The sequence below is a fragment of the Encephalitozoon romaleae genome, chromosome V, assembly GCF_000280035.1.
Source record: "Encephalitozoon romaleae SJ-2008 chromosome V, complete sequence".
In the NCBI taxonomy this organism is placed as follows: domain Eukaryota; kingdom Fungi; phylum Microsporidia; family Unikaryonidae; genus Encephalitozoon; species Encephalitozoon romaleae.
Window position 1 is genome coordinate 137,268 of NC_024900.1, and position 26,813 is coordinate 164,080.

The following is a 26,813-nucleotide window of genomic DNA, read 5'->3' on the forward strand; positions in this document are numbered from 1 at the left end:
GATCATTTTTATTAAAGATCTTTTGTTTTTGCTACGGTGGATACATATTGTAAGCACCTTTCTTTTTCCTTAATAAACTCCTTCAATGTTTCAGGATCTAAGCATAAGGAATTGGTTTTCAAGAAATTGAATAGTTTTTGGAAAATACTTGACCTCTTGAACGTTTTGGAGTCTCCAACAACCACCAGCCCTTTTTTGCACCGGGTCAGAGCAACATTAAGCCTTTTCTCGTTACTCAAAAACCCAAAATCCTTTCTATCGTTGCACCTTACCAACGTTATTATTATGTAATCTCTCTCCTGTCCTTGGAATCCATCCACAGTAGAAACCTCTACATCCACCATCTCACGCAGAAGCAGGACTTGAGAAGTGTAGGGTGCTATGATGCCAACCTCTTCTCCTTTGAGAATTTCAACAATGCTTTTTACTATCATGGCTTCTCCTATATTTGATTTCGAGATATCATCGCTCTCATAAAACTCAAAGTATTGCGTGTCAACAAATAGAATCGGGTTTTCACCAAAAATAGGTTTGCATTCTTTTGCAACACTTTTGATTTGCCCTTTATAGAACATTTCATTACTAAACTTTAGAAGATTAGAAGGCATTCTATATTGCTCATTTAGAAGCACTACCGGAAGGGTAAGAGATTCATATAGAGAAGGGGTTTCTGGGCATAGTTGCATGGGGTCTCCTATGAGAATAAACATTTTCCCCTTGGTGACTGCAAGGAAAGATTCTGGTTCCGACGCTTGGCATGCTTCATCAATTAAAACCCAGTCAAACATCCTCTTTTCCTTAAGAGAAGAGAAGAGCGTGGCGAACACGACAGGGGAACTGTCCCGCTTCTCCTTCATAAACTTCTTCTGCTTCTCAATTCTGTCCTTATAGAAATTTGTGTCGTTTTTTTTTTCTTTCATAAAATTTGTATGTAACTCTGCTAGCGACTCAAGGTTTAAATGGCTTAAGCCTTTTAGAGAGCTGCCTAAGCGATAGAAGGAAGGCTTACTACGTAGAAAGTACTTACTTTTCAGGAATCTTTCTATAATGTTATCAATAGATACATTGCTGGGCCCACACACAAGAACCCTTTTGTTTTTTGCCAGAAGCTGTGATATTATTTCTACCACTGTCCTTGTCTTTCCAGTCCCTGGAGGTCCAAGTATCTTATAAGGAATGTTGAGTCTTGTCATCTCCACAGCTTTCTTTTGGCTTGCATTCAATGAGGTGTCATAAAAATTCAACTTCTTGGGTTTAGATGTTTTTCTAGCCTTCTTGGTGCTTTTCTTCACTTCCTCATCCAATTTCCATGATTTTGCTATGAAATTGCTAAAGGACTTTCCAGACTTCATAAATCTTTTAAGATTACTAAGTAGAACTTTAGTATTGTACTTAAAATCCAGAGTAGCTTCAAAGTTACTATCTTTGAGATTTTTGTACCCGATGGCCTTAACCATGTCTTGCTCAACTTCTACAATAGTGCATAACAACGGGCCATTGGATGTCTCCAAAAACAGCTTTTCTTCCTGTCTTAATATCCTGGGCACTTTATTTTTTTCTGAAATCGACAAAATCCTCAAAGTGTAAAGATAACCATTCAATTTTTTCTTCACAGAGACTGTTTTGCATTTAAGTCTGACCTCTGGGTCCAGTTTTTCTTGTGTTTCTATAACCTCCTCCAGTCCCTTCTGTAGATGATTTAGATACTGTTTCTTCTTGGAATCCATTTTTGTTTCCCCTGGGCTGGATGAAATTCTATATTGTAAAGCCCATTGAAATGAGTGTCGAGCAGAAGCTTCATTTGATTACAAGAAACCTTCAGGAGATTCTGGGCTTAGAAGAACTCAAGACAATTCTTTCTGAAAGAGAGCTGAATGTTTACTGGGGAACAGCCATAACAGGAAAGCCTCACATAGCCTATCTAGTTCCTCTAATGAAGGTGAAGGATTTTGCGGATGCAGGCTGCAATGTAAAAGTCCTGCTTGCAGACATTCATGGATTTTTGGATAATCTTAAGGCACCTATTGAAAAGATTAAATATAGGTGTGTGTACTATGAGAAGCTGATCAAGGCTTCCTTAAAGATGCTGGGTGTTGACCTTAATAGAATTCAGTTTATCAAGGGCAGCGAGTTCCAGAGGTCGAACGAATACACTATGGACTTGTATAAAATTCTGTCAATAACATCTGAGCACGATGCCAAGAAAGCCGGAGCGCAGGTTGTTAAGCAGGTTGAAAATCCTATGGTGAGCTCTCTGGTGTATCCGGCAATGCAGGCTCTTGACGAAGTCCATCTGTCCGTAGATGCACAGTTTGGAGGGGTTGACCAGAGGAAGATATTCACATATGCCAGGAAATACTTACCACTTCTCAACTATAAGAAAAGAATACATTTAATGAGTCCGATGCTTCCAGGGCTGAACTCAGAGAAGATGAGCAGCTCTGATGATCTTTCAAAAATCGATCTCATGGATTCTAAAGAGGTTATTTTGAAGAAGATAAAGAAATGTTTCTGTGAAGAGGGGAACAAAGAGAATGGGCTGATGAAGATTTTTTCACACATTATATTTCCCATCTTTGAGGCTAAGGGAGAGAAGATTAGAATTGCAGATAGAGATGGAAAGGAGAAGGTCTTTGAAAAGTATCAGGAATTCGAGGATGAGTTTTCCAGTAAGTCTATTCACCCTGGAGATCTCAAAACCAATGCAGCACGGCTCATTGACGGCATTATAAGGCCCATCAGAGAAGAGATGGAGAAGGATTTGAAAATGGTCAAGCAGGCTTATGATTAAAATACTGGGGTGGATGTTTTCTACTTGTTTATTAAAAACAAATCCTACATACCCTGTGATGGAGATTCGCCTTTGGCCAAATCAAGAGTTTAGAATTGAGGTCAATGAGACCCAGAAGTTAAAAGTGATGGTTGTTTCTGGGTTGGCAGAGGTCAAAGGACAAGAGTTGCTTAATGAGAAATGGTATGCATTCAAGGACACAAAGACATTTATATTCACGTTTTCGGGGTGCAAGCTCAAGGTTGAGGGTGCATGCGATCTTCAATATGTATCTGATACAACAAATGTCCCCCTGATATTCAACATCCTAAGCTTCTTCTCTAAGAATGGATTCGACTATAGCAAGCTCAGAACATTTATGGTTATAGGGAATGGAAGGTCTACGTTTTGCTTCACATTGATTAATTTCTTTGTAAGGATGGGTAAGAAGGTTTTGTTCACGGAGGTGGATCCATCTCGAGGGAACATATTCCCTGGGGCACTAAGCACAATCCATGTAGATACATTGGTAGACTGTATTGAGGGACTCCGGCTGAAGAATCCATTGTCCTTCTACTATGGGTCTACAGAAATAACGAACATGGAGCTATACGACCTCCAAACAACTAAACTACAAGAAGCTATAAAATCTAAGGGTGTCGAGGATCTTCACCTGATACTTTGTCCAGAGGGTACATCTGCATTTTATAACACATTAATAAAGAGATTTGAGGTTGATAGGGTTATTGTTGTAGGAAATGAAAGACTATATCACTCCTTGGACACGATAGCAGAGAAGCTTATGATAAATAGAAGCGGGTTTGTCGAGGAAAAGGAGGTGGGAAGAAGCATTTCTAGGTACTTCAAAGGAGTCAATAACGAGTATACACCCTTTACATTCAACGTGAAGTACAAGTGGAGAATTGTAAGGATAGGGGAGATGTATGTTGCGCCAGTTAGCGCCTTACCATTAGGAAGTACAAGGAAGGTAGGATGCGTGGAAGCCTCTGAGGTGGAGATTGGGGAGAACTCGGTGCTAGGAATTTCTGAAGCCAGGGAGATAGAAGATGTTGCAGGGTCTCCGATTATTGGATATGTGGTTGTGATTGATGCAAATACATTCAAGATACTGTGCACTCAGCCGAGACTTCCAAAGTATACTTTCTTGGTACAAGGGGACCTCAAACATATCGAGTATTAGCTCATCTTAATAAAATAATACATCTTCTCAACTGACCCGAATGAATATTTGTGATTTCATCTATCCCTTGGATGAATAGAAAGAATCCAATGAGAGATGCCGGCTCTGCTCTTAGAGACAAGTACATTACCTCGCACTTAAATGAGAGCTTGAAGATTGACCACGAATACCCTCCACTCCAGAAGGTTGGAGGGATAAAATACTTGCTTCCAAAGATAACAGAGCTTGTATACAACCCGTTGTTCTCCAAGGCCTCATATGACGAGATTGGAATTCATCCGCCTAGCACTCTTTTGTTGCATGGAGTTTCTGGGGTTGGAAAGACATTCCTTGTGAATTGCATCAGCCAAGAGTACAAGCTTCCCATAATCAGGGCATCCCTAGACTCTGACAAAGAGCTTCGGGAGTCATTCAGGAAGTCTTCTCTGCTTGAGAGATCCATTATACTTATTGAAGACATAGATGTGCTGGGAGAAGACGACAAGAAAGTGATTTCACAACTTTCTGAGTATCTTGAAAACCACAAAGGAAAGTCGATTGTTATTGCCACTGCTCGAAATCCTGCATTTATAAATGAAAGTCTTAACAAGTTTGATAACTCACTGCTTGTGAAGATACCAACTGCAGCCGAAAGAAGAGAGATCCTAATTAGCCTTACTGATAAGATGAAGTGCCAGGAAACTGACTGGACGGAGCTTGCTAAGCTAATGCCTGGGTTTGTTGCCAGAGACTTGAAAAGGGCTCTGAAGATTGCCTCTACAAAGGCTGTGGCTGATGGATCTTCAGCTATTAGGATGATTGATTTAGAGGTTGCACTAAAAGAGATGAAATGGAAGGGTGCTGAAATTACATTTGATAGCATAGGGTCTCTTGAAGATGTTAAGGACGAGCTCAACATGAGCATAATCTTTCCATCGAGATTTCCAGAGAAGTTTCGAAAGCTTGGGATTACAAGGCCCTCTGGGATCCTTCTCTACGGCCCGCCTGGATGTGGGAAAACGCTACTTGTTAGGGCGGTGTCGAATATGAGCCATTGTAACTTTCTAAGCATCAAGGGTCCGGAACTTATAAGCAAGTATGTCGGAGACTCAGAAAAGGAAATAAGAAAGCTATTCGATAAAGCCAAGCAGTTACAACCCTGTGTCTTGTTTTTTGATGAGATAGACTCTCTTTGTGGAGAGAGAAATGGGAATGAATTCACCAGCCGCATAGTCAATCAAATATTAACGCTTTTGGATGGGCTTGACGATAGAGGAGACGTGTATGTGATTGGAGCCACCAACCGGATTGAGAGCATCGACAAAGCCATATTGCGACCTGGAAGATTTGACAAGATCCTTAAAGTCCCATTACCATCTAAAGAGGGATGTGTCGACATATTTAGAAAGTGCACCAAGGGAATCCCAATAGAGCCTTTTGATTTTGAAGTGTTAAACCTGGAGGGTTTTAGTGGTGCTGAAATAGCAGGCTTGATCAGGGATGCTGCAATATTATGTCTGAAACATAACTTCGATTCAGACTCCCTTGTCATAACTAAGGAAAACATCATAGAAGCATTGGAAGCTGCAAGGGTTACCAAGGACTTCCGGTGAGTACTTACTTTACAAGCAAGTCCTAGACCCGGATCGATACACACTATGCAAAATAATGGTGTTTAAGACAGGATGGATTTATTTCTAATATAAGGAGTTGACTTCACCCAGCACAGTGATTAGTCTGTTCCTATCATACTTTCTAGTGGAAATAAAATCTTCCAAATCACTACTTTTCATATTATTTATCACACTGATATTTATGACCTTAGATGTCTTATCTCGATAGAATGGTGCCAGTTCGTTGGCATATCTTTCTAGTTCTATCAAAGCCTCAAGATCCTTCTTATTAAGGTCAATGGGTGTTAGTATTCCTACCCCACCGTTTCTTGTTATGAAATAAATAGAATCAGATCGACAGAGTGATAGAGTGCCTGGGCACATACTTGTTATTCTATCTCCAAGGAGGAAGGCCTCTGCCTTATAGTTCTCATCCAAAAACAGAATCTTCCCATCTGTAGTTGCAATTATAAGACTCCCTAGGCCAAATACCATAGACTCCACTTGCTCCTTACTAGTGGAAAGAAAGTCCAAAGACAAATGGTTGGTTTCTTGGTTAAATGTGAAGACTCCAAAAGATCTATAAACACATGAGCAAGCAATCCTATCTCTATCCATTACTATTCTATACGGGACAAAATCTATCTTCATTGCACATAGCTCCACAAGAATTTGGGCTTGCCTCTTATATATATGTATGGTATGATCTCTATGTGTTACCAAATAATCCTCATTGGTATCAAGTGCATACACAATACCCTCATCTATACTTTCATGGATAAGCTTGATAGTGTTGTCTTTTGTGGAGAACATGGCAAGCTTTGAAAATTTGCCTTCTTTAGGAAGGTTACTTACAACAGCAAAGTAATGTTTTGTTAGAAACCTTCCATCCATTATTATTTCGTCCTGGAGAAAGAAGTTGTATGCATGTCTCCTTGCTTTCAGTGTAAGATATGAGTTAACGGTTGCATCTTCATCAATCCTGAGAATAGGGTTCACCATTCCGGTGATCTCCTTTCCATGTCTTGTAATGGAAAACTTCATAGAACACATGTCTCCAGGATTTGTCCCCTGTAATCTGTTCTCGGTGGAGATCTTTACCCTAGGAATGGATCCTAGGTGACATTTATAGATAGATTTCCCTACAGAAACATACAACTGATCTGTGACCTGGGCATAGGAGATTCCCTCCAGAGAACATCTATAGCATGAAAAGTCCTGGGGATCCACAAATATAGTGGATCTCCCTATTCCCATTATATGTCTCCCCACAGGAACCATAATTTCAATCATACAACCTGAAAAAAATGAGGGCTTGATGTCTAGAAGCTCCCATTCGCTTTCTTCCTCAAGCCTTTCCAATATCGATGAGATGCCATCTGAGCTTGCTTTAGATTCTTTTTTGCATACAGCTTCATATCCTACTCCGCACATGTCACTGAAGAAAAGCCTGCCGTTCACAACCGATGCAGACTTGAGGACCTTTTGCTTTCTTTTGTGTATAACTCGAAGGAGCTTGTCCATAATGATAAACTCATCATAATATGTAGATATAAACAGACAGCTGTTGAAGTGAAGAAGGCTGACCTCATAGGGGCATTCCACAGACCTAATGCATTCCATCGTCTCAAGGCATATTACCTTAAGAAGCCTGTCTCCAGTGAATATAGCACATAGATCTTGATAGAATGAAGATAAGACAATGTCCCCTATCTCTAATCCTATAAAATTCTTCTCTTTCAAGCAAAACACATGGGTTTTGGTGTTGAAACAGCAATAATCATCGATATGTATATTCAGGATCTCGCTGAAACATTTTTCACCACCCATAGAGTCTCCGAGTATTTTTCCTTCATTTGGATATGATACAATCAGAGTGTCATCTACCATCCCAAACCTTTGAATAACCTTAGAGAGGCTATATCTTGACTCTGCAGCGAGATCAACCGCATATGTAATCCTCTTAATCGCATTCTTCGTGATATATCTAAAGGAAGCTCCAAGATATGTCAAGCATGCTGGGTAAGGACTGCTTGCAAACATTTTCAGAATCTTCATTTCTTTTCCTATTTTCAGATGGTAAGAATGTCCAGAGCACGATCCTCCATAATAAAGCTCCCCTCCAAGGCGAAGCAATACACTGAACCAAGTTCTAAGGTTACCTAGAACCTCAACCTTGATAAATGGCTCTTCACTGACCATGCTTTCACAACTATAGGTTCTACTTCCAAACGACATTCTCTTTTCCAAAGAAATGCGTATGACCTCTCCGTCTTCCATAGAAAGCAAAACGCTTCCCTCTGCCACTATACTATTCTTGATTCCAGGATTTGCAAATTCACTTTCAAGCATAAACTTATCTCTTACATAATAGTAAGCTTTCCCTCCCCCTATAAGAAGCAATCCATCGCCCATAGGCCTTGCAGACACAAGACCTTTTCTAAGAAGAGCCTTTTCCTTCAGAATCATTCTGGGCTTACTAGAAGCCATTAGATACCTCGAGTAAAAGATGTCTCCAGAGATGTCTTCCAGCAGGAAACCAACGTCGTTTTTGCCGGAAAAGCAATCAAGAATCTTGTAGTATCCAAAGTCATTTGCATCGTCCCCAAAGATTAGCCCATCATAGCTCAGAGCAGCCACACTGACAATACCACTCTCTGCAATAAATATAAGATTTTTCAAGGTTCTGATGCACCTAGTATAGGTTGACGGAGTTGCCATCTTTCCACTCACAATGGGCCGTCTTCCATCCATGATGACATACTTTCCCTCCTTACTGACCATTAGGAACCTCTTGGAGTTTCTAAATGTCACAGGAACAACGAGCGTTACATATCCATTGGGGTATATGACATCCACAAGTCTCATGTCTAGATTATATACTTCGACGGCTGTTCCCTTGGATACGGCAATGCATGACTTCTTTTCATATTCTATCTTTTCTCCGGAAACCACAGAGCTAGGGTCTTCGATAGTCCTTATTGCATAGTGCATCGGTACAATTTCTGGGTTCCACCGGAATAAGTTACAACTATTTCACTAAAAATTTTGTTGAATAAACAAAGGACAGATGGAAGTAGCATATGACTTTGCAGAAACAAAGGACAGCGCAATTATATTCGTATACAAGCCCCTTGCAGAAGATATCCAGATAAGCCCCGTACTTGAAGATCCTAGAAAGCTCAGGCTGTGCAAGGGCATCGCCATCGATCTCCACAAGGACGTCCATCCAGACATTAAGCTTAGTGAGTCCAAGTCTAGAATAGAAATACATCTCAGAAAGGTTGAAACAACGAGATGGGGAGGAATCAATGGGAAGCCGAGTGGTAAACTTCAAGATGGTAGTAAGGAAACCACAGAGAATGATTCTGAAGACGAAGAAAACACTTCTGTAATGGATTTACTCAGAAAAATCTACCAACGATCTGGAGAAGACGTCCGGAGAGCTATGGAAAAGTCTTTTTACGAATCTGAAGGAACTGTTCTGAGTACCGATTGGGATCAGGTCAAATCAAAAAAAATCACACGAGAAGATTAAATATCTTGCTTCAAAGCCTGCAATGGCCATCGTCACCACATAAATATATTAATGAGAAAGTTTTAGGAAAGACTAGAGCGTGTTCTTTATCTACACTTATAGCGAGTTGCTTAAAGGATAAGAGATCCGATAATACACAGGATCATTGATTTACTCAATTCTGATGATGTATTCTTCTAAGTTTCTCTGCCAAAGCACACACTTCTCCTTCAGGATTATTGATGCTCACCCTTTCCATTGAATCTCTGAATGCCTTCAGATTGTTTTCCTTTTCTACATCCCTGTTCCTTATCTTTAAAAAGTACTCCCAGTTGCCAATGGCATCAATTATTGCCTGATCTGTCAGAAAGGCATCATCAAGTCTCAGGTCTCTCTTTATATCAGTTCGAAAAGCTTCTATTTCTTCAATAAGCTCTTTCATGGGGTCTCATCCATCATATAGACGTCATCTTGTTAATTGCATCCAAATAAAATCAGAAGTATATTGCAATTAGTTTAATTAATTGCCGTTTTTAGAGCTCTCTTAAAATTATAAATGGAAAGCCAAAGGCCTTGTTTCAAAGAGGCCCAGATGGTCCCAGGTTACATAAACAAGGTGGTACAGTATTTACCTAGGCGAAGTAATTGTGCTCAGTAGGGATAACAGCCCACAAAGCTCTAAGTATGGGAATATCCATTCATTGTATTTTCCGTTCAATATATCCTCCACCCCATCCATTAATCTAAGAGGAGTTAAGACAGGGGCTGAAAGAAAGACCCTTTTAGTAAGATACTCAATCTCCTTCGACTCTAGCATTTCATTTTTTACCTTTATTAATTCCTTCCAGATGCCCGTATTGTCGTAGATGTTTAGAGATCTTCTAGATTCTATAACAATCTCATAAAGCTTTTCCCAAACCATCCGGGCGTCACTACACTGAGGGTTATGGATTGAAAAAATAAAGTAAGGGTAGACCTTGGATCTAAAATCTGGAAATTCTTGAAACTCATTAAGTTCTACATTATTATATACCGTGAGGCCTATAGAATTCACCCACTTCTTGGTCTTTTTCAGGAGCTCATCAATGTTGGTTTCTGTTTTTTCTATTGTTTCCATAATTTTTCTGTCAAACAAAGCTGGATTGGTAAATGTTGATTTTATATCGTCTTCCAAAGAAAATTGAGCCACATCTTGGTATGACAAGCACTCCAGAAGCGATCTGATGGCTACAAGGAGGGAATATGTCATCAGGAGCGCCGAATGATTGTGTATCACTATTTGGCTTCCAACATTATTAAGTTCTTGGAAATCTGGTATGCTTGTAAATTCCATAGGGATGAAAGTTTTCGCTGGAATTTATAGATTCCATAATAAAAACACAGAGTGTTACCGAATCATTTATTCCAAGTAAACCCCTGCTTTCGTAAGCATATAAGAGGCAAGGTCTAAAGAATTAGTTCGAGGGCATCTTGCTGGAAGGTACTGCTGAAACCTTCTGGAAATGAAGGCTACGAGCATCTTCATTGATCTCCTGTAGTATACGAGACGAGACGTCGATAATATTGTGGTCTCTTGTAATTAGTTCCCCGTTCCATCCGAATTCTCTTGCTTTAATGATGTTGATTTCAGAATCGTCAAAGAAATAAACATTTCCAGGAGACTCTATTCCCAAAACCTTTGTAACGAATTCATAAGACTTGATAAGTGGCTTACAGCAGAAAGTTTTGTCATACTTTCCTATGGAGATAACAACCTCAAAGCAATCCAAAACACCCAACTTTGCAAGAATGTTCTCTGCTCGGTCTCGAGGTCCGTTTGTAAAACAGCATCTTCTGATATTCTTCATAGAAAGAAGGAAATTCCTCAGATTTACATCTGGAGAAAGATACTGTAGATAGTCAAACTCAGATAACATCTCCCAATACTCCTCTAGAGAAATACCGACATAGTTGTAGAAAAGAGACGAATAAAGGAGTGATAGAGATAGCTCCTCCTTAAACGTTTCCAGAGTCCCATCCTTCTTGAAAGAAAGATATTTTTCTTCAAGGAACTTCCTTTCCATCTTCTGAAGATTGTTTGATGGGTGGTAAAGAGTATCATCTATGTCATACAAAAACAGAACGTCCTTTCCTATCTTCCTAAACTCGGCACTTATAAGATCTGGATCCTGTCCCATCTCAATAAAAACAGGGTCTTTGAAAGGCTTCTCCACCAGAAGGTCTTTGTAGTCCTGGGGACAATCTTCAGAGTCTCCTATCCCCGACCTTACAGGAAAGGAAATGCCTTCTGATTTCTCAGCAGAGTCAGAAGCATCCTTCTTTTTATTACCAAAGCCAGACACCAACTTCTCGGCCTTGTGCTTAGCTTTCTTAATCCCATTGCTAAGAACCTTAAAAGCTGCCTTTGCTGCGTTTCCTATGGTTCTCATCAGGGTAATAAGTTTCCCTAAACTGTATTAAAAATTTTCTTCATAGACTTAGATAACTCACAGGAAGGCCTTTATTTTTACTCCTGGGTGTCATCAACAGGTTTCCCTGGCATCTTGACGTCAATGTTAGAGCTCTGCTTCTCTCCATTTATAACTGTTGAATCGATAGTGGAAAATCCTGAGTCAGAAACATCCTCCATGTTAGAATCTTCCGGAGATATTTTGGAACCCTCCCCTTCGTTTTTTATTCCAAGGGCTTCTTCTTCTACCTCGCTGATCTTACGGCCATGATATGTCTTCTGAGCCTTATCGTAGCACTCGTTAAAATATCTGAACACGGCAGACCTTGCCTTCTCCACCATCTCTTCAAGAGCGCCCTGATACTTGTCCATAAACCCATGGATGTAAAACTTGTAAACAAACACTGCGCCAGTGCATGCAGGTATGGATATCCATGCAACAACCATAAGCTTAAACAACTGATAGAAAGGTATAAAATCAAGTACAAATGAAAACAAATTGTCTAGAACAAGAAACACTGCAATGACCATGAAATACTTATTGTATCTCCTGTAAATCCTCTTATCTTCTCTACATGCCTTGAATGCCTGGAGAACATTGTAGAGAACCAGCATTGCTACAAAAGCATTAATCAATAGCTTGATCATTTTAGGGTTCCATTCATTTCATTTTAAAAACAAAGAAAAGATTGAAAAGAAAGTATACTTGTCAGACCGAGCTCCATGACATTCTTCCAAGTCCAATAAAGTATCAGCCAGAATCTTGATTGGTTAGAAGCAATTCAAATGTAACACATATTCTTCCGCTGAAGAATTCAATAGGATCATATCTCTGGACAAAGAATAAGACACATCTGAAGGTTATGCTTGATAGATGAACAACAAAAAGAAGTTTGAAGAGATAAAAAAGCAACTTGAATCCTTTCTTACACCAAGGCACCTTAGAAATGAGTTTCCTCGTGAAAAGAGGTGGGTAGTACCTGAAAGCACAGCTCATGAATCCGAGCTCAGAAGGGAGAATAAAATTCAATAAGCTCTTAAATAAACAAGTTGTAAGTAATCTTTAATCTAAACACTTAGTCCTCGCTTGTATTCAAAAATATCCCCATAGAATCTCTTAACATTTTTATCTTCACAGACATATATTTCCTTAAAGACAGACCCAATGAAGTTTAGATCGTGGCTAACACAAACGACTGCTCCATCAAACCTTCTAAGTGCATCTGCCAGTGCATCTATAGACTCCATATCAAGATGGTTTGTAGGCTCATCTAGAACTAAAAGGCTCGGCTTCATTCCATTGATAATTGCGAATCCTAATCTACTCTTTTGGCCCCCTGAGAGTGTTCCAATACGCTGATTGTCGACATTCAATCCAAATGCCGCAAGAGCACGCCTGCTCTCCTCCTGAGAATATGACTTCATCATGAAGTCTAGTACATTTTCATTGACCTTCAAATGGTCAATGTGATGCTGTGCAAAATATCCAACTCTAAGCCCTGAGTTTCTTATAATACTCCCCGATGTGGCCTCCATCTTTCCTGCTAAAAGCTTGAGAAATGTACTCTTGCCTTGCCCGTTAGCCCCTACTACCACTATTCTCGAATCTGAGTTGATTTTCATATTCAATCCTTTAAGAATATTTCTAGAACCATAGGAAAATCCAACATCGGAAAACTCAACCAATGGACCTTGAGAAGCTGTAGATGCAAAGGAAAACTTGATAATCGCATCTTGCTTAGGAGGAACAAGGGCCGGCATTTTTGCAAGTGCCTTTATCTTGCTCTGCACAAGAGAAGCTCTTTTTGCATTGTATCTGAACCTGTCAATAAAGGATTGGATGTGCTCCCTAACTGCAAGCTGGCTCTCATATTCCCTTCTGGCCTTTGACATCCTTTCTCTTCTTTGCTTCACAAAGCTTTCATAATTTCCCTTATATACATCAATCTTCAGGTCATTCAGGTGAAGTGTCACTTCTGTGGTATTGTTAAGGAAGTTCCTGTCATGGGACACAATAATAACAGTCTTCAATTCCTTTATCTTCCTTTCTAGCCAGTTCAAGGCGTTGATGTCTAGGTAGTTGGTGGGTTCATCAAGCAGCAATAGGTCAGGATCTGTGTTTATTGCTTTAGCTAGGTGGGCACGCATTCTCCACCCTCCACTTAAATCACTTATCTTCTTTACGGCCATGTCTTTCGTAAAGCCTAATCCATTCAGTATCCTTCCGCCATCAACTCCAACAAAATCTTCTACAGTTCCATCCCCAACTAGATCTTGCTTTATCATGTAAATCTTCATTCCCTTTGGAATCCCAAATCTTCTTTTTCTAATCGCTTTCAAAAGTGTGGTTTTCCCTATCCCATTTCTTCCTACAAGTCCATACTTCTTACCTCTAATAATACTGAGCGAGCCCTCTCTCACAATCTCTTTTCCTTTCACAAAAAGATCAATCACCAGGTGCAGATCTCCTTCAAACTCCCCAGAGTCAGTATCTTCTCCAGATGATGATGATGGCTGCAGATACTCCTCTTCCATAGCCTCGTCAGCCACCATTTCTTCCTTTCTCTCTGACATCGACCTCATAGAAAACGGTGTTTCTAATGGAATGAGGTCTCTCCTATAATTCACCGTGTAAGCTTCCAGACCTATACCAACAGCCTCCTCCTTGGATCTAAATGGAAATTTCTCAAGTTTTCTTAAATACTTGGATTTCAAAGAAGAGATCTTAGTGTTCATCAAAACACAGAGTGGGTTACATAACTAAGAAGAATTCAATACTTTCAAGAAAAAACTAGATGGAGTTGAAGATTTTTAAGTAGATAAAGCTAGGAGAACATTAGGATTCTAAATAATAAGACGGCTTATCAATCTGAAGCACCTAGGTAGTTCATGAAAATCAAACAGTTGATCCTTATCTCTGCCTTCTAAAAGAACTCTTCTAACTGCTCTCTTCTGTTTCTCGAAGGTGTGAGATGAATAAACAATACTCCTGGTAGTTATAAACTTGACACACTCCGAATCAAAAAACTCCTTTTTGAACCTCTCTATCCACTCGCTTATATTCTGGTTTTGGTTCATCTCCTCAGCCTTACAGGCATCAATAATTTGAAAAAGCCTTTCCCACAACGCTTTCTCGTTTCCTCCCCTGGGTGGCATCTCGGCGTGATCAGATTCTTCAAATATTTCCTTAAACTCTCTGCCGACATACTGATAGAACTCCATCATGGCATCTGTCCCTAGCTCTACCTCTGCTAACTTATGCCCATCAATGTACCACATACCCACTTCCTCCTCAATATCTATGAGTCTATCCCGTGCGCTGTCCAGCAGACTTACAATTTGCTGAGAAAATTCAGGTGTGTCCTCGCCCTTTATTGAGTTCATGAGATCTTTATTGATAATGAAAAAAGAAAGATCGTCCAAATATGCTAGCCCTGCAGCTCCCCATGCCATTTCTAATAGATGCAGAAGTATGAGAAACTTAGGCTCCTGAATATAAGAAATGCATTTAAGTACAACCTTCAATCGAGATTCCTCGGTCATTTATTTAGGGCTTCCCCTCTCATTTGTTGAATAAGACTCACGCATTCAAGTTTTTCCAGCATTCTCATCAGGACTTTTATATTCGAGATAATATCTAATAGGCGTTACAACTAACTTCTCTTGCTTCTTACGTGTTAGTTTCTCCAAGAGCCTTGTACACTTCCCATTAAAAGTTCCTCCATCCATCACATCTTCGATATCCGCCTCCATCCCCTCAGCCAGCTTCATTACATATTCTTTGTCTTCAATAAAAGGACAACTACTTCTTCTCTCCTCATTTGTTGTATTTGCTATCTTTGAGCAAGTGAAACAAGAGTAGTTCGCCCTTTTTCCTTCAAGCCCGTAATTATGTCTGATGGAATATAAGTATTCCTTATCAAAAACTTCTCGCCCAACCTTGAATGAGCTCCGAAAAAAGTCTATTCCATCATCAACATTCATCCCACAGTCTTTAAGAAAAAGACACAATATCTGTCTATCATTATACTTGAGATGCCTGTTCCTTTTTAACCTTTGCATTATGATCTGAATGCATAGCGGGAAGTATTTTTCAGATTCTTTCAACGAAAAACTGATGTTTCTTTTACATCTTGTTGAGTTTGTCAATAATTCAGTAGAAAGGATTTTCATTCTTTCATCGGGGTCGTACAAAGAAACCTCTACTAGCTCATCCATTCTTCTGTCCAAATATCTTCTGTACTCATTGACAAGCATCGATTTGATTCCTTCATCATTTAGCTTGAGATATCCCCTCTCAGGCACGGCCAATCTCTTTCCGATTAGATCAATAACTTTTGTGAAATGTACAAGAACATTGGAGGATACCATTCCGCCAGCTACATCCGGGTTGTATCTGCTCTTCATTCCCAATATCAGAACACCGTCCTGGACCTTTCCTCCCTCCATCCGAGGCAGTATCTCGGTGAGGAAAAACGATCTTGCACCGCTTGGATTCTTAGAAATTCTAAGCCTTAGGAGATTCACCTCTGCATTCACAAACCATGTGGCCGCCCAAGGGTCCTGGGAGCACACCATCCTGCAGAAGAAATGAGAGAGAACATCATCCTCTATATCCACGGTGAGGTATTTAGAAAGAGAGCCCTCTGATTCCTCTCCCTTCAACATCTCTATCCTCCTTTCTGCATACCTTCTAAATGTTTCGTAATCCACTGAGCTCTTGGAAAGCGTGGTATAGAATGTAATTCCTGGCCATCCATTTTCCTTCATTGTTTTTATTCTTTTCATTTCTTCACAACCCTAGAGCCCATGCAAAATATTTCCCATCATAAGGCTCTTTCATCTACTTCTGGCCATCTTTAGCATAGACATAAGAACAAGCACGATGGAGAGAAGGAGCATAAAGTATATTACTTTGTTCTTCATCCTCCGATGCGAGCCAGGTATCTTCCCTAGCTCTTTGTTAGCTCCTTCAAGATAAAAGTTTATCGAGTCAAGGTAAAAGTCTAATCTATCTATTTGAAGTGATTGCTGCCCAACAGCCATCTTCATATCCAAAAGAACAGAGGTAAGGTCGTAAATAGACTTTCTTAAGTCCTTTACATTCTCAAGAAGCAGCATACTGCCCCCGTCGTTCTCTTCATCTTCGTGATCTATCTCATCATAAATGTCTATATTTTTCAAAAACTTCTGCTGCAAGCCTCTATAGTCATGGATTATTGCTTTCAGCTGCCCAGCAAAATAGCCATGCATACAGTCTGTAAGGACCTTAGAGTTGGAGAACTTCACAATCTCTTCGATACCTTTTTCTGCACGATGGATCTGATCTGTTATGTGTCTCTTAACCTCGTCGATCTCATCCTTCTTCTTCTTTTTTGGTGAAAACGAAGGCATGCAATGTTTTTCTTGGATAATGCCTAGCCTTGAGATGCTTTGTTTCACATCGTCTAAAGATCCCCTGAGACTAGAGGTGGAAAGTGGGCTAAATTTAATGTCCTTTCTCTTTGTGAGCCTCTTGTATTCCAGAGTTCTATTCACAAGCATCGAATATCTTTATTTGTCTTGAAGGGAAAAGTGTTATCTGGCTTGTGAAACACTGTTTTATTTTGTAGCTTCTACCTTCCAGCCAAGCTCCTTAGTATCCAGAACACCCTCTGCAGCCGCAGTTGTCACACTTTATGGCCTTATTAACATCGATGTTTCTCTGCGGCACTCGACATATGCATACATTTCCGTGCTTACTGTCTATAGGCTGAACACACCTGAGGCAGCACAGGCCCTCGTATCCTTCTCTTTCCCAGTAGCAAACCAGCTCATGGTCCACAAACTGATTTAGGGAAAGATATCTATACAATTCATTACTGATCTCACCTTTTTTCTTAAGATTATATATGTGTCTAGACCTCTGATGATGGAGCTGGAATATGGGCCAGTAGTTTTCTGGAGGATTTGGAACAGTAGGTGCATTTTCAGCCTTTCGCATCTCAGCCTCCATATTTTCCAGAAAGGTCCTTACTTTCTCAAACTCCTTTGGCGGGTTGACTGGAATTCTTGGCATTCAACCCCAGACGGCTTTCATATAATAAAAGGCGTATTCCAGACCAGGATGTATTTATCGTCACATATGTACTTCTTCTTGTTTCAGATTATTTTGATAAATGGCTACATAGATCTCTAGTAAACAACGGAGACCCAGATGAAGTTACCGAGTCCTCTATTTGGTTTCTTGTTAGCTCTAGTGGTTCAAGGAAACCCCGGGCATAATCCAGACTTTGAAGCTTTCAAAGTGTACTCCAATGGCGCCTGTACCACAGAAGTTCCGTTATGCTCAAGGCTTGGTGTTAAGAAGCTCATGGAAGGAGGGAATGCAATGGATGCTGCAATTGCATCTACGATATGCATCGGCATAATAAACTCCTTCTCGTCAGGAATCGGAGGTGGGGGGTTTATGCTTATCAAGGGCCCAGGCACAAACGGAGTGCTTGATATGATAGATTTTAGAGAAACGGCACCAAGGAATCTCTCAGATAGTGGGCTCAGTGGAATGGGAGGAGCAAATGAAAAAGGATTGAAAGTAGGTGTTCCTGGGGAGATCCTTGGGTTATATGAAGCACACAAAAAGTATGGGAAGCTCCCGTGGAGAGAACTGTTTCGAGAGAACATAATGATTGCTAGGGGGTTCCCTGCTAGTAATCTGCTTGTAAAGAAAATTAACAAGCTTAAGAGTTACATAACGAGCGATCCAGGGCTAAGAGACATCTATACAAGAAATGGAGTACTTCTCAAGGAAGGAGATATTGTTGCAAGGGAAAATTATGCCAAGACATTAGAGATTATAATGAGGCATCCCGAAAGCTTCTATACCGGTAGTCTTGCAGACCTGATTGTTAAGGCTGTCAGAAAAAAAGGAGGATTGATAGACAAAAGAGATCTGGAAGAATACAAAGTAATTCATAGGGATGTCATAGAAGGAAGGTATCATGATTACAAGGTATACACCACAAACCTTCCAACCAGTGGGCCATTGGTTCTGAAGGCTTTGAATATATTTGAAAAGTATGATCTGAAGAAGCTAAAGGCAGATAGTTTAAGAAATGGAAACTTCAACCATATGCATCTGCTTATTGAGGTCTTCAAGTTTGCCATGGCAAGAAGAGGAGAGTTGGGAGATCCCGCATTTCTTCCAGGATGGGAAGAGATAGTCAAAGAAATAATCTCTAAGAAAAGTGCAGAAGAGGCTTACAGAAAGATAAATCTAGGAAAGGTCTTAGACATAAAAGAATATGGAATGAAAACAAAAGGAACTGAGGACCACGGAACAACACACATCAACGTTATAGACAAGGACAACATGGTAGTGCTTCTTACAAGCTCAATTAATCTCGAGTTTGGGGCAAAGTTCATGGATCCTGAAACAGGGGTAGTATTCAATGATACAATAGATGACTTCCATATTTCACACGCAAGGGATGTTCATAGCAAGCATCCAAACAATGTAGAAGGAGGCAAAAGGTCCTTTTCTTCAATGTCCCCAATCCTCCTGCTTAAGGAGGATGAGATACTTGCTATAGGTGCTGCCGGAGGAATAAGGATCCCCACATCTGTTATTTCCACTATATTCCATCTAGGAACCGGAGAGAACCTCAGAGAGGCGATAATAGAAACAAGAATCCATAACCAGCTATCTCCAAATATAACGTTTGTGGAACATAATATACCGAAGGCCCTTGAAAGGTATCTTATCAGCATTGGACACAGGATAGAAAAATCGCTTCAGAATACCATTTTCACTTCTGTCCAGGGTATTTTCCTCAAGAGTGTTGGAGGGAATAGAATCATCCAGGCTGTATCAGATCCCAGGAAAGAAGGTGAAGCCTTTGGATATTAAATATAAACCTGAAAGGTCTATTCTCCTCTTCTGAGATAGTAAGCTGTATATAAACCATCTGTAGAGAGTTCTCGATGTGGAACGATATCTACCTTCTCGTCGTCTATCTTATGCCATTTGCCTCCAAGGATAATGTATGAAAGATAATGTCCACAATTAATGGATCCATAATGACTCACAAATCCTAAAATATCATAGACTCTTTTGCCTATTGTCAGTGTGCTTGACAAAGCTACATGAGAGTCTATTTTTCTGGGTACCTTGTCATAAGAAAATCTTTTCATGTGGAGGGACAGAATTCTTGGATGCTTTTTGACTTCTAGCCTCCTGGTGCACAATGTTTTTGTCTTACACGTGTTGCAGGCCATCTCGCACTTCAAATCCTCAGGTTCAAAAAAGATGTCTAGGGATGATTGAATAGAGGGGAGGCATTCTAAAGAAATCGTTGCAAATGCTTCCTCTTTTGCTCTTCCAAGGTTACACCTTCTGCAATTTGTCGTCGAGGAAAACGTGCCGAAGAATATTCGATGCGACAGGCATCTGCATACCAGATCATCTATGGTACTTGGGCTGTATGCTTCATGAATCTTCTGAAGTAAGCATATAAAGAATTCATGTGCATCTTGTTGCCTAGGACTTGCAAGATGAGGAGCCAGTAACCAAAATGTATGTATAAATTTGTGTGTAAGTACACACCCAGATCCATAAGAAGAATCAATTAAAGACTTCATGGCACATATAATGCATCGACTTCCACTGCATCTTGCCCTTATACGAGTACTCAATAGAAGTTCGTCTCTTATTGGGCTCAGATTGACCATTATACTAAGAATCGCATTGATGTAGCATGTATTTCCAAGATTAGAAAACCCTTTAATAGGGACATATGGAAGGATTTCGTACAGTGGCCCAGGGACTTTAACTAAAACTGTACTTCCAGATCTGTTTACGATATTGCTTGGAAGATATCTTTTGGTACATGAAATACAAGAGATAAGGTCATAAAATAAATCAAGAAACATAGTGTGCTCATGTAGCCTCTCGTCTATGCTGCACAGAAAACAATAACATTGCATACATACACGCAGGCTTAGCGTTGCTTTACATTTCTGGCATCTGGGCCTTACTCCTCTTTTCTTGAGGCAATCCAGCTTTGAAACAATCATTTTGAATGTCTTCTCGACGTCCTTTAATGCTTCAAAATGAGCACACAAATCCATTATATGGGTGTAACCTTCTATCATATCTGAAGAAGACATTTCTTCAAAACCATGAAAGCAAAATAAACAAATCAATCTTTTTATGTCCTCAATCCAATATGATCAGAGAAAAGAGAGGTTGCAAGGAGGATTTAAATGGATGTGATTCTTCAAAAACTCTCAGAAGAAAAGAAGAGAGTGTTTTGAATGGAAGACTGCACCATGAAATAGTACAAGATAAGATAGGAGGGATCACCAAGACCAACTTCTTCAGGAGAATGGTTTTATCCATAGTTATGATTTCAGGTTTTTTCTGGATTTGTATGAACAATAAGATATACTCCTATGCCTTGGTGATCTTTCTAACAGTATCCATCATAAAAGAAATAATAGGAATCACAAGAAAATCGGATGGAAAGCCTTTCCACTTAAGAGTTTCAATCATTCTTGGGTTTGCTGTGCCTATATATTTGTATCTGGTCTTTCCTTCCATAATGATGATGTATTTTTCTGAGGTCCTGAGATACTTCTTCCGAAGATTATCCTCCATATGCTTCTATAGCTATGTGGCTGCGTTTATGTGTTTTGTTGGTTCTCTTAGAAAGGGAAAGCTAAGGCTGCAGCTGGGATTGTTCGCTCTAGTTAACTTATCTACATATTCTATGGCGATGGTGGCTAAGTGTGCCATCTTCAATCTTAACAAGGGAAGATTTTGGTTTGTGTTTCCTGCTTTGCTTGTAATATCCAACGACATCTCGGCGTATGCTGTAGGAAAGAGCATTGGAAAGAGACCTCTGTACCGTCTGAGTCCAAAGAAAACACTTGAGGGATTTATAGGAGCATTCATTTTCACAACAGTTGTGGGATTTATATTGGGATACCTGCATGTGAATCGAGGGTTTCTAAGAGATGAGGAGCCCATCAAACTCCGGAAGTCGATGAAGTTCAAAGTGTTCAGCGCAGTCTTCAAGATACAGAGCATATACTTCCACATCATTCCATTTATTCTTGTGGCATCTTTTGTAGCGCCCTTCAGCGGCTTTCTTGCAAGTGCGTTGAAAAGGGCCTATAAGAAAAAAGACTTTGGAGAAGCCATTTCCGGGCATGGAGGAATAGCAGATAGGATGGACTGCCAGGTAATAATTGCAATTTTCACGTCCACATACATAAGCTCATTCATTTATACGGAAGATAAGTCCGTTGGATCTATTTTTAGCTTTATATGTAAAAACTTCAGTCCGGAAGAGATAATGATTCTCATCGAAATGCTAAATCGAAGAATATCAAGTATAAAAAATAAATGATCCTCAGGTTTTACTAGCTTTTCATTTACGCTTCTGTGTAACATTGCAATTGGCGTCTTTGGATAAAAATAGAAAAAAAAACTTTCCCATGGAAACCTTTGGGATGATTGAAGCCATGAGATGTAAAAGTAGGTTTTCTTCCGGGGACTATGTGGGCTATAAGAACTATCTTAGGGCTCAAATGAGGAGGCCAGGCCAGAAAGGGGAAGAAAGGATGCTATGTAAACTTGAGTCGAATCTATCTAAGTTCTTCATTTTCAACTCTGTGGGGTTTTTAAAGAGTAACCTGAGAATACTTAGGAAAAACGAGTCTGAGTTTGGGACTATGTATAGCAATCTTGTGAAAGGTATTATGGGAAAAGGGGTCGAAGTCAACACCCTTCTAGAACTCAGGAAGAAGCTCATGCCATGCAGGACATTTGTAAATCAAGTTGACGCATTGCTTGAGTCCCCTCCATACAACTTTGATGTTTCATCCTTGAAGGTTAGACACATGTGGAATGACATCCCAATTGGATTTAACAGTAGTTTTGAAAAAGACCAGTTCCTGGAGGGGAAGGCGCCCCAAGGCGTTGGATACGATGCAGATATTTCAAGAGCCATACTGAAGGTGGAGAATAAAAAGATGAGGCTGATATCTCTCATCAAGACCAAGCCTGGCAAGATTATATGCATCAACAAGAAAGTGGAGGAACTCTTAAGGGCACTTTATGGATTAAAGACTGTTCTGAACGAGAATTTAATTGAATCTAGTCATACTGAGAAATTAATAAAGGATACGGAGGAGCTGAGGATGTACTGCTTTAATATCATGGAATTTATGAAGTGCTTGAAGTGGGATGATTCCATAGATACATTTAGAGTCCCCTCATCGTTTAAAACGGTCGACCTTCAGATATTAAGGATGAGGGAAGACTTGTCTTATATTCCAAGAAAATGTTCTAGAAACGTAATCACTAAGTATTTGGAAGAGCTTCTCAGGCCCAAAAAGCCTATTATAAAGGTTCCATTCATACCTGTGTTATTCGATATAGCAAGGGATTACATATCATACCCTGCTGAAGACAGAAAAATGTCTGAATTGTTCAAGAAACTTCATATTCAAAATGATTAAAGTGACCATCTACTTCATATTTTACAACACCCTAATGAGAAACCTTGCAATATTGAGAAGCCTAAGAGACAAGATTCTTAAAAAAACAAGTGGTAGAAGGCCAATGGCTCGGGTAGATATTGTTCAGGACACGCCTCAATCTTCTGAGACTACTACAAGCAATACCAAAGGATCTCAGTGGAAATGGCCTTTTCTATTGAATAGAGACTTGATGCCACCATATCCAACAGATGTTCAAAGGATTGTAATCCCACATATATTGGCAAAGGAGAGCATCGGTGTTGTTTCCAAAACTGGTAGTGGAAAGACCCTCTCTTATGTACTGCCTTATATACATATTCTAGAAAGTGAAGACAAAAGATTGCTGGTTATTGTCCCTACAAGAGAACTAGTTTCACAGGTGGGGCAAATATTTAGAAAATTCTCTGAAGACAGTCTCAAGGTTGTAGAGATAACAGGAGAAATGGGTATAGATTCACAGCGGCTTCAGGTTTCCGAGCCGTTTGATGTGATTGTTTCCACGCCTGGAAGATTGAAGGAGCTTGTGAAATTAAAGAGTATTGGAGGATTTGAATATGTCGTTATTGATGAGGCTGATAGATTGATGCAGCATGACTTTAGGAACGATGTAACATTCATATTAGAAGAAGCAGGGGCAAAAGTCATTAGCCTTTTTTCTGCAACGCCTTTTGAATGGAATGGTGTAACGAAGATCTCGGTTGGAGATGTTTCCGTCAGCAGAAGTGTAGAGGAGTTTTTCTTGTACGCTGAGGAGAATGAGAAGCAGGGGATTCTTGAAGACATTTTTGAGTCTTGCGAAGACTGGCTTATGAAGAACATGAATGTAAAAACGAAATGCCTAGAGATAAAGAAAATTGTTGTATTTTGCAATACCATTAAGACATGCGAAAGCCTCCATAAAAGATTTAAGGGATCTCTGGTGCTTCATTCGAGAAGGACTATGGAGGAAAGAAAGGCAGTAGTTGAAGCATTAGAGGAGGAAAAGGTAGTCTTGATAGCCACCGACTTAGGAGGAAGAGGAATAGATATAAGGGATGTCGATTTGGTGATAAACTATGATCTTCCTAAGACCATTGAAGTCTATGTCCATCGATGTGGCAGGGCAGGAAGACAAAAGGAGGGGATGTCTCTATCGATGGTATGCCGAGAGGACAAAGAGCTACTCCCTAAACTCAAAAGACTTATTGAAAGGAAGGGGGGCGTTGTGCCTGAGTTTATGGACATAAAGGAGGATATCATATTGGACTGATATGATGGATTAATGGTCTCTCTTGAGACCAGCCCTTCTCTAAGAATGTATTTTGAATATGATAAGAACGTAATGAGGAGTATTGTTAAGAGGCTTATGGAGGATAGTAGTAAAGATAAAGATGCTGAAGATCAGACGAAAGATAGCGAAGACACATAGTATAGATACCTACTGAAAGTCTTGTATTGGGTTATAAGTAATAAAATTTTTGACCTATTTATTCACCCAAAAATGAGGATTCTGATAACATCTGACAATCATTTGGGATACAAGGAATCCGACCCTGTTCTGCTTGATGATAGTTATGAAACCTTTGAAGAGATTTTGAAGGTAGCCCAAAGGGAAAAAGTCGACTTAATTCTACAGGGAGGAGATTTATTTCATGATAACAGGCCGTCAAGAAACTGTCTGAATAGAGCCATAGGACTTCTCAGAAGTTATTGCGTTGGAAGTGAAAGATCTCGTCTCAGATCGAACCGGACTCTAAATTCCCATGACCAAAACATCACCATTTCTATTCCTGTAGTGGCTATCCATGGAAACCATGATGATCCAAGCGGGATAAACATGGTTTCTCCACTTGACATTCTACAGAGCAGCGGACTTGTAAACTATATAGGTAAGTATAGTCTTATGGAGAGGATAGATGTCTTTCCTTTGTTGCTAGAAAAGGAATATAGAGTTGCAATCTATGGGCTGGGGCATATTAAGGATAGAAGACTGTACAGAATGTTTTGTGAAGGAAAAGTTGTATTTCATAAGCCAGAGGATTATGATTCATGGTACAATATCCTTGTACTACACCAAAATCGAGTTCCTAGGGAGAAGGAGCATCTTTCCTTGGATTTTATAGATGATTTCTTTGACCTTGTAATATATGGTCATGAGCATGAAAGCAGAGTGACCAAGGAAGAGCGGCTGATACTCCAGCCAGGCTCTACAGTTAGAACGTCTTTGTGTGAAGGCGAGAGGCATGACAAATATGTATATATTCTGAGGATTGAGGAGAAATGTATTTTGGAACATGTCAAGTTAAGGAGTGTAAGGCCGCTCGTGTTGGGTGTCTTGAGAATTGAGGGAAAATGTAATGCTGAAGAAATAGTTGCAGGCAAGATCAAGGAGATGATAGAGGAAGGAAAAAAGAAAGAAACTCTTTTCTGTAAAGAAACCACAACTGTGAATGTTGATACAAAAAAATTCAAATGCGAAAGAGACACCTCCAACAAGACGTTGCCAAGCAGCTTCTATATGTGAGAGTTATTTACATGAGGAGAAGAGTTACATTCCGATGATTAGGCTGAAGGTTGAGCTTCATGGAAATGATATGTTTGATAGACATAGATTCAGCACTCAATTCAAGGGATTGGTAGCCAATCCAAATGACATGTTGTCTATATCTAGGAAAACTGGAAGAAGAGAAGAAATTGAAGTTCATCAACCAGATGAAGAAAAGGTTGAAATAACACACATACTGAGAAAGATTCTTGGGAATGTTGAGTTTGGAGTTTTAAACAGACTTTGCTTTTCTGAAAGTTTGGAAGAATACGTTCGAGGAGATAGCAACGCCTTTATGGGAATGATTAGAAAGAACATCGAAAAGGTTATAGATACAATAGACCATTCTTCCATTGTGGATGAAGATGTAATTAAGGCCATGAAGAAAATCAGCCGTGAGGAAGACCGCAGTTATGATGCAGAACATGTGAGGACTGAGGAAAATATGGGAGTTTCTGATGGGAAGGAGATAGAAACGAGCTCTATGGATAAAAAGCTAGAAGGAGGGAGTCTATGTCATTCTTCGGATAGCAATGAAGGAAGCGAATCTAGAATCAAAAAGAATTTCGCATTGGAAGACTTAATTGGAAGGAAATACCTAGGAAAAAGAGTAAGGAAGAACAAGGAGGATTCAAGCACAGATGTCTCTTTTACATTCTCAAAATATCTGTGATGTAAGGTTTATTGAATTCATTGGTTTCTTGATAGATGAAGTCTACTAAATATACTTTCTATGGGCCGTCTTTTCTCCAAATTACTAAATTTAAGATCTAGATAGCTTCTTTTGGGATCTTCTTTGGATTCTGTTTTTGGGCCTAAGGATGGCTTTTGTGGTGCATGGCTTTCAGCATCTCTTTCTTCAACATTTACATGGCCATTGATTATCGCAATGTAGTTTTTATCTGAAGCTTTATCGAACTTCTCCACAAGCCATATTGTATCATTCACCATATCTTTGGTCCATAGAATTGTTTTAGAGTGTATTTTCTTTAGGTCTTCCAAAGTATCTACGGACATAATGTTTCCATCTACTACTAATATGTCGCACGTAGAAATGTCTTCTAGGGAGTCTGTGAAGTGAATGTGGGTATATGAAAGTTTCATCTGTATGTTCTGGAGCAGAGTGTTTCTAATGAACATTGTGGGAGGTAGACTTATCGAAGAGCTATATGTTATGATTCTCACTCCCATGGATCAATTGTTTATGAATAATATCATATCTTTGAAGGTTTCA

At 39.7% G+C, this 26,813-nt stretch overlaps 22 protein-coding genes across 22 annotated transcripts; 10 read left to right on the forward strand and 12 right to left on the reverse strand.

The window, feature by feature from the left end:
• Positions 1-11: 11 nt before the first annotated feature.
• On the reverse strand, positions 12-1,727 carry EROM_051140 (putative DNA helicase; the record flags this gene model as incomplete). The annotated part of the gene is made up of 1 exon (XM_009266267.1): positions 12-1,727. The coding sequence occupies one exon, from the start codon at positions 1,725-1,727 to the stop codon at positions 12-14; it is 1,716 nt and encodes a 571-aa protein (XP_009264542.1).
• A 50-nt stretch (positions 1,728-1,777) lies between these two features.
• EROM_051150 (tyrosyl-tRNA synthetase) lies at positions 1,778-2,791 on the forward strand (the record flags this gene model as incomplete). Its single annotated transcript, XM_009266268.1, has 1 exon — positions 1,778-2,791. One exon carries the CDS (start codon positions 1,778-1,780, stop codon positions 2,789-2,791), a length of 1,014 nt encoding a protein of 337 aa, XP_009264543.1.
• Positions 2,792-2,849: 58 nt separating this feature from the next.
• On the forward strand, positions 2,850-3,971 carry EROM_051160 (pre-mRNA cleavage complex GTPase subunit; the record flags this gene model as incomplete). Its single annotated transcript, XM_009266269.1, has 1 exon — positions 2,850-3,971. The coding sequence occupies one exon, from the start codon at positions 2,850-2,852 to the stop codon at positions 3,969-3,971; it is 1,122 nt and encodes a 373-aa protein (XP_009264544.1).
• Positions 3,972-4,042: 71 nt separating this feature from the next.
• On the forward strand, positions 4,043-5,563 carry EROM_051170 (transitional endoplasmic reticulum ATPase; the record flags this gene model as incomplete). Its single annotated transcript, XM_009266270.1, has 1 exon — positions 4,043-5,563. One exon carries the CDS (start codon positions 4,043-4,045, stop codon positions 5,561-5,563), a length of 1,521 nt encoding a protein of 506 aa, XP_009264545.1.
• An 84-nt stretch (positions 5,564-5,647) lies between these two features.
• On the reverse strand, positions 5,648-8,557 carry EROM_051180 (hypothetical protein; the record flags this gene model as incomplete). The annotated part of the gene is made up of 1 exon (XM_009266271.1): positions 5,648-8,557. One exon carries the CDS (start codon positions 8,555-8,557, stop codon positions 5,648-5,650), a length of 2,910 nt encoding a protein of 969 aa, XP_009264546.1.
• A 76-nt stretch (positions 8,558-8,633) lies between these two features.
• Positions 8,634-9,101, forward strand: EROM_051190 (skp1 G2 allele suppressor-like protein; the record flags this gene model as incomplete). Its single annotated transcript, XM_009266272.1, has 1 exon — positions 8,634-9,101. The coding sequence occupies one exon, from the start codon at positions 8,634-8,636 to the stop codon at positions 9,099-9,101; it is 468 nt and encodes a 155-aa protein (XP_009264547.1).
• Positions 9,102-9,708: 607 nt separating this feature from the next.
• EROM_051200 (hypothetical protein) lies at positions 9,709-10,413 on the reverse strand (the record flags this gene model as incomplete). The annotated part of the gene is made up of 1 exon (XM_009266273.1): positions 9,709-10,413. One exon carries the CDS (start codon positions 10,411-10,413, stop codon positions 9,709-9,711), a length of 705 nt encoding a protein of 234 aa, XP_009264548.1.
• Positions 10,414-10,534: 121 nt separating this feature from the next.
• Positions 10,535-11,509, reverse strand: EROM_051210 (hypothetical protein; the record flags this gene model as incomplete). Its single annotated transcript, XM_009266274.1, has 1 exon — positions 10,535-11,509. One exon carries the CDS (start codon positions 11,507-11,509, stop codon positions 10,535-10,537), a length of 975 nt encoding a protein of 324 aa, XP_009264549.1.
• Positions 11,510-11,586: 77 nt separating this feature from the next.
• EROM_051220 (hypothetical protein) lies at positions 11,587-12,177 on the reverse strand (the record flags this gene model as incomplete). The annotated part of the gene is made up of 1 exon (XM_009266275.1): positions 11,587-12,177. One exon carries the CDS (start codon positions 12,175-12,177, stop codon positions 11,587-11,589), a length of 591 nt encoding a protein of 196 aa, XP_009264550.1.
• A 420-nt stretch (positions 12,178-12,597) lies between these two features.
• Positions 12,598-14,265, reverse strand: EROM_051230 (Uup ABC transporter ATPase component; the record flags this gene model as incomplete). Its single annotated transcript, XM_009266276.1, has 1 exon — positions 12,598-14,265. The coding sequence occupies one exon, from the start codon at positions 14,263-14,265 to the stop codon at positions 12,598-12,600; it is 1,668 nt and encodes a 555-aa protein (XP_009264551.1).
• A 108-nt stretch (positions 14,266-14,373) lies between these two features.
• Positions 14,374-15,072, reverse strand: EROM_051240 (hypothetical protein; the record flags this gene model as incomplete). The annotated part of the gene is made up of 1 exon (XM_009266277.1): positions 14,374-15,072. The coding sequence occupies one exon, from the start codon at positions 15,070-15,072 to the stop codon at positions 14,374-14,376; it is 699 nt and encodes a 232-aa protein (XP_009264552.1).
• Positions 15,073-15,117: 45 nt separating this feature from the next.
• Positions 15,118-16,317, reverse strand: EROM_051250 (DNA polymerase alpha/primase large subunit; the record flags this gene model as incomplete). Its single annotated transcript, XM_009266278.1, has 1 exon — positions 15,118-16,317. One exon carries the CDS (start codon positions 16,315-16,317, stop codon positions 15,118-15,120), a length of 1,200 nt encoding a protein of 399 aa, XP_009264553.1.
• Positions 16,318-16,368: 51 nt separating this feature from the next.
• On the reverse strand, positions 16,369-17,073 carry EROM_051260 (t-SNARE complex syntaxin; the record flags this gene model as incomplete). The annotated part of the gene is made up of 1 exon (XM_009266279.1): positions 16,369-17,073. The coding sequence occupies one exon, from the start codon at positions 17,071-17,073 to the stop codon at positions 16,369-16,371; it is 705 nt and encodes a 234-aa protein (XP_009264554.1).
• A 91-nt stretch (positions 17,074-17,164) lies between these two features.
• On the reverse strand, positions 17,165-17,587 carry EROM_051270 (G10 cell cycle control protein; the record flags this gene model as incomplete). Its single annotated transcript, XM_009266280.1, has 1 exon — positions 17,165-17,587. One exon carries the CDS (start codon positions 17,585-17,587, stop codon positions 17,165-17,167), a length of 423 nt encoding a protein of 140 aa, XP_009264555.1.
• A 294-nt stretch (positions 17,588-17,881) lies between these two features.
• Positions 17,882-19,417, forward strand: EROM_051290 (gamma glutamyltranspeptidase; the record flags this gene model as incomplete). The annotated part of the gene is made up of 1 exon (XM_009266281.1): positions 17,882-19,417. The coding sequence occupies one exon, from the start codon at positions 17,882-17,884 to the stop codon at positions 19,415-19,417; it is 1,536 nt and encodes a 511-aa protein (XP_009264556.1).
• A 17-nt stretch (positions 19,418-19,434) lies between these two features.
• On the reverse strand, positions 19,435-20,676 carry EROM_051300 (ubiquitin carboxyl-terminal hydrolase; the record flags this gene model as incomplete). The annotated part of the gene is made up of 1 exon (XM_009266282.1): positions 19,435-20,676. One exon carries the CDS (start codon positions 20,674-20,676, stop codon positions 19,435-19,437), a length of 1,242 nt encoding a protein of 413 aa, XP_009264557.1.
• Positions 20,677-20,735: 59 nt separating this feature from the next.
• On the forward strand, positions 20,736-21,920 carry EROM_051310 (CDP-diacylglycerol synthase; the record flags this gene model as incomplete). The annotated part of the gene is made up of 1 exon (XM_009266283.1): positions 20,736-21,920. One exon carries the CDS (start codon positions 20,736-20,738, stop codon positions 21,918-21,920), a length of 1,185 nt encoding a protein of 394 aa, XP_009264558.1.
• Positions 21,921-22,008: 88 nt separating this feature from the next.
• EROM_051320 (hypothetical protein) lies at positions 22,009-23,034 on the forward strand (the record flags this gene model as incomplete). Its single annotated transcript, XM_009266284.1, has 1 exon — positions 22,009-23,034. The coding sequence occupies one exon, from the start codon at positions 22,009-22,011 to the stop codon at positions 23,032-23,034; it is 1,026 nt and encodes a 341-aa protein (XP_009264559.1).
• On the forward strand, positions 23,027-24,304 carry EROM_051330 (pre-mRNA splicing ATP-dependent RNA helicase; the record flags this gene model as incomplete). The annotated part of the gene is made up of 1 exon (XM_009266285.1): positions 23,027-24,304. The coding sequence occupies one exon, from the start codon at positions 23,027-23,029 to the stop codon at positions 24,302-24,304; it is 1,278 nt and encodes a 425-aa protein (XP_009264560.1).
• A 231-nt stretch (positions 24,305-24,535) lies between these two features.
• Positions 24,536-25,558, forward strand: EROM_051340 (DNA repair protein Mre11; the record flags this gene model as incomplete). The annotated part of the gene is made up of 1 exon (XM_009266286.1): positions 24,536-25,558. The coding sequence occupies one exon, from the start codon at positions 24,536-24,538 to the stop codon at positions 25,556-25,558; it is 1,023 nt and encodes a 340-aa protein (XP_009264561.1).
• EROM_051350 (DNA repair protein Mre11) lies at positions 25,485-26,252 on the forward strand (the record flags this gene model as incomplete). The annotated part of the gene is made up of 1 exon (XM_009266287.1): positions 25,485-26,252. One exon carries the CDS (start codon positions 25,485-25,487, stop codon positions 26,250-26,252), a length of 768 nt encoding a protein of 255 aa, XP_009264562.1.
• A 17-nt stretch (positions 26,253-26,269) lies between these two features.
• On the reverse strand, positions 26,270-26,770 carry EROM_051360 (hypothetical protein; the record flags this gene model as incomplete). Its single annotated transcript, XM_009266288.1, has 1 exon — positions 26,270-26,770. One exon carries the CDS (start codon positions 26,768-26,770, stop codon positions 26,270-26,272), a length of 501 nt encoding a protein of 166 aa, XP_009264563.1.
• Between the last annotated feature and the right edge of the window lie 43 nt (positions 26,771-26,813).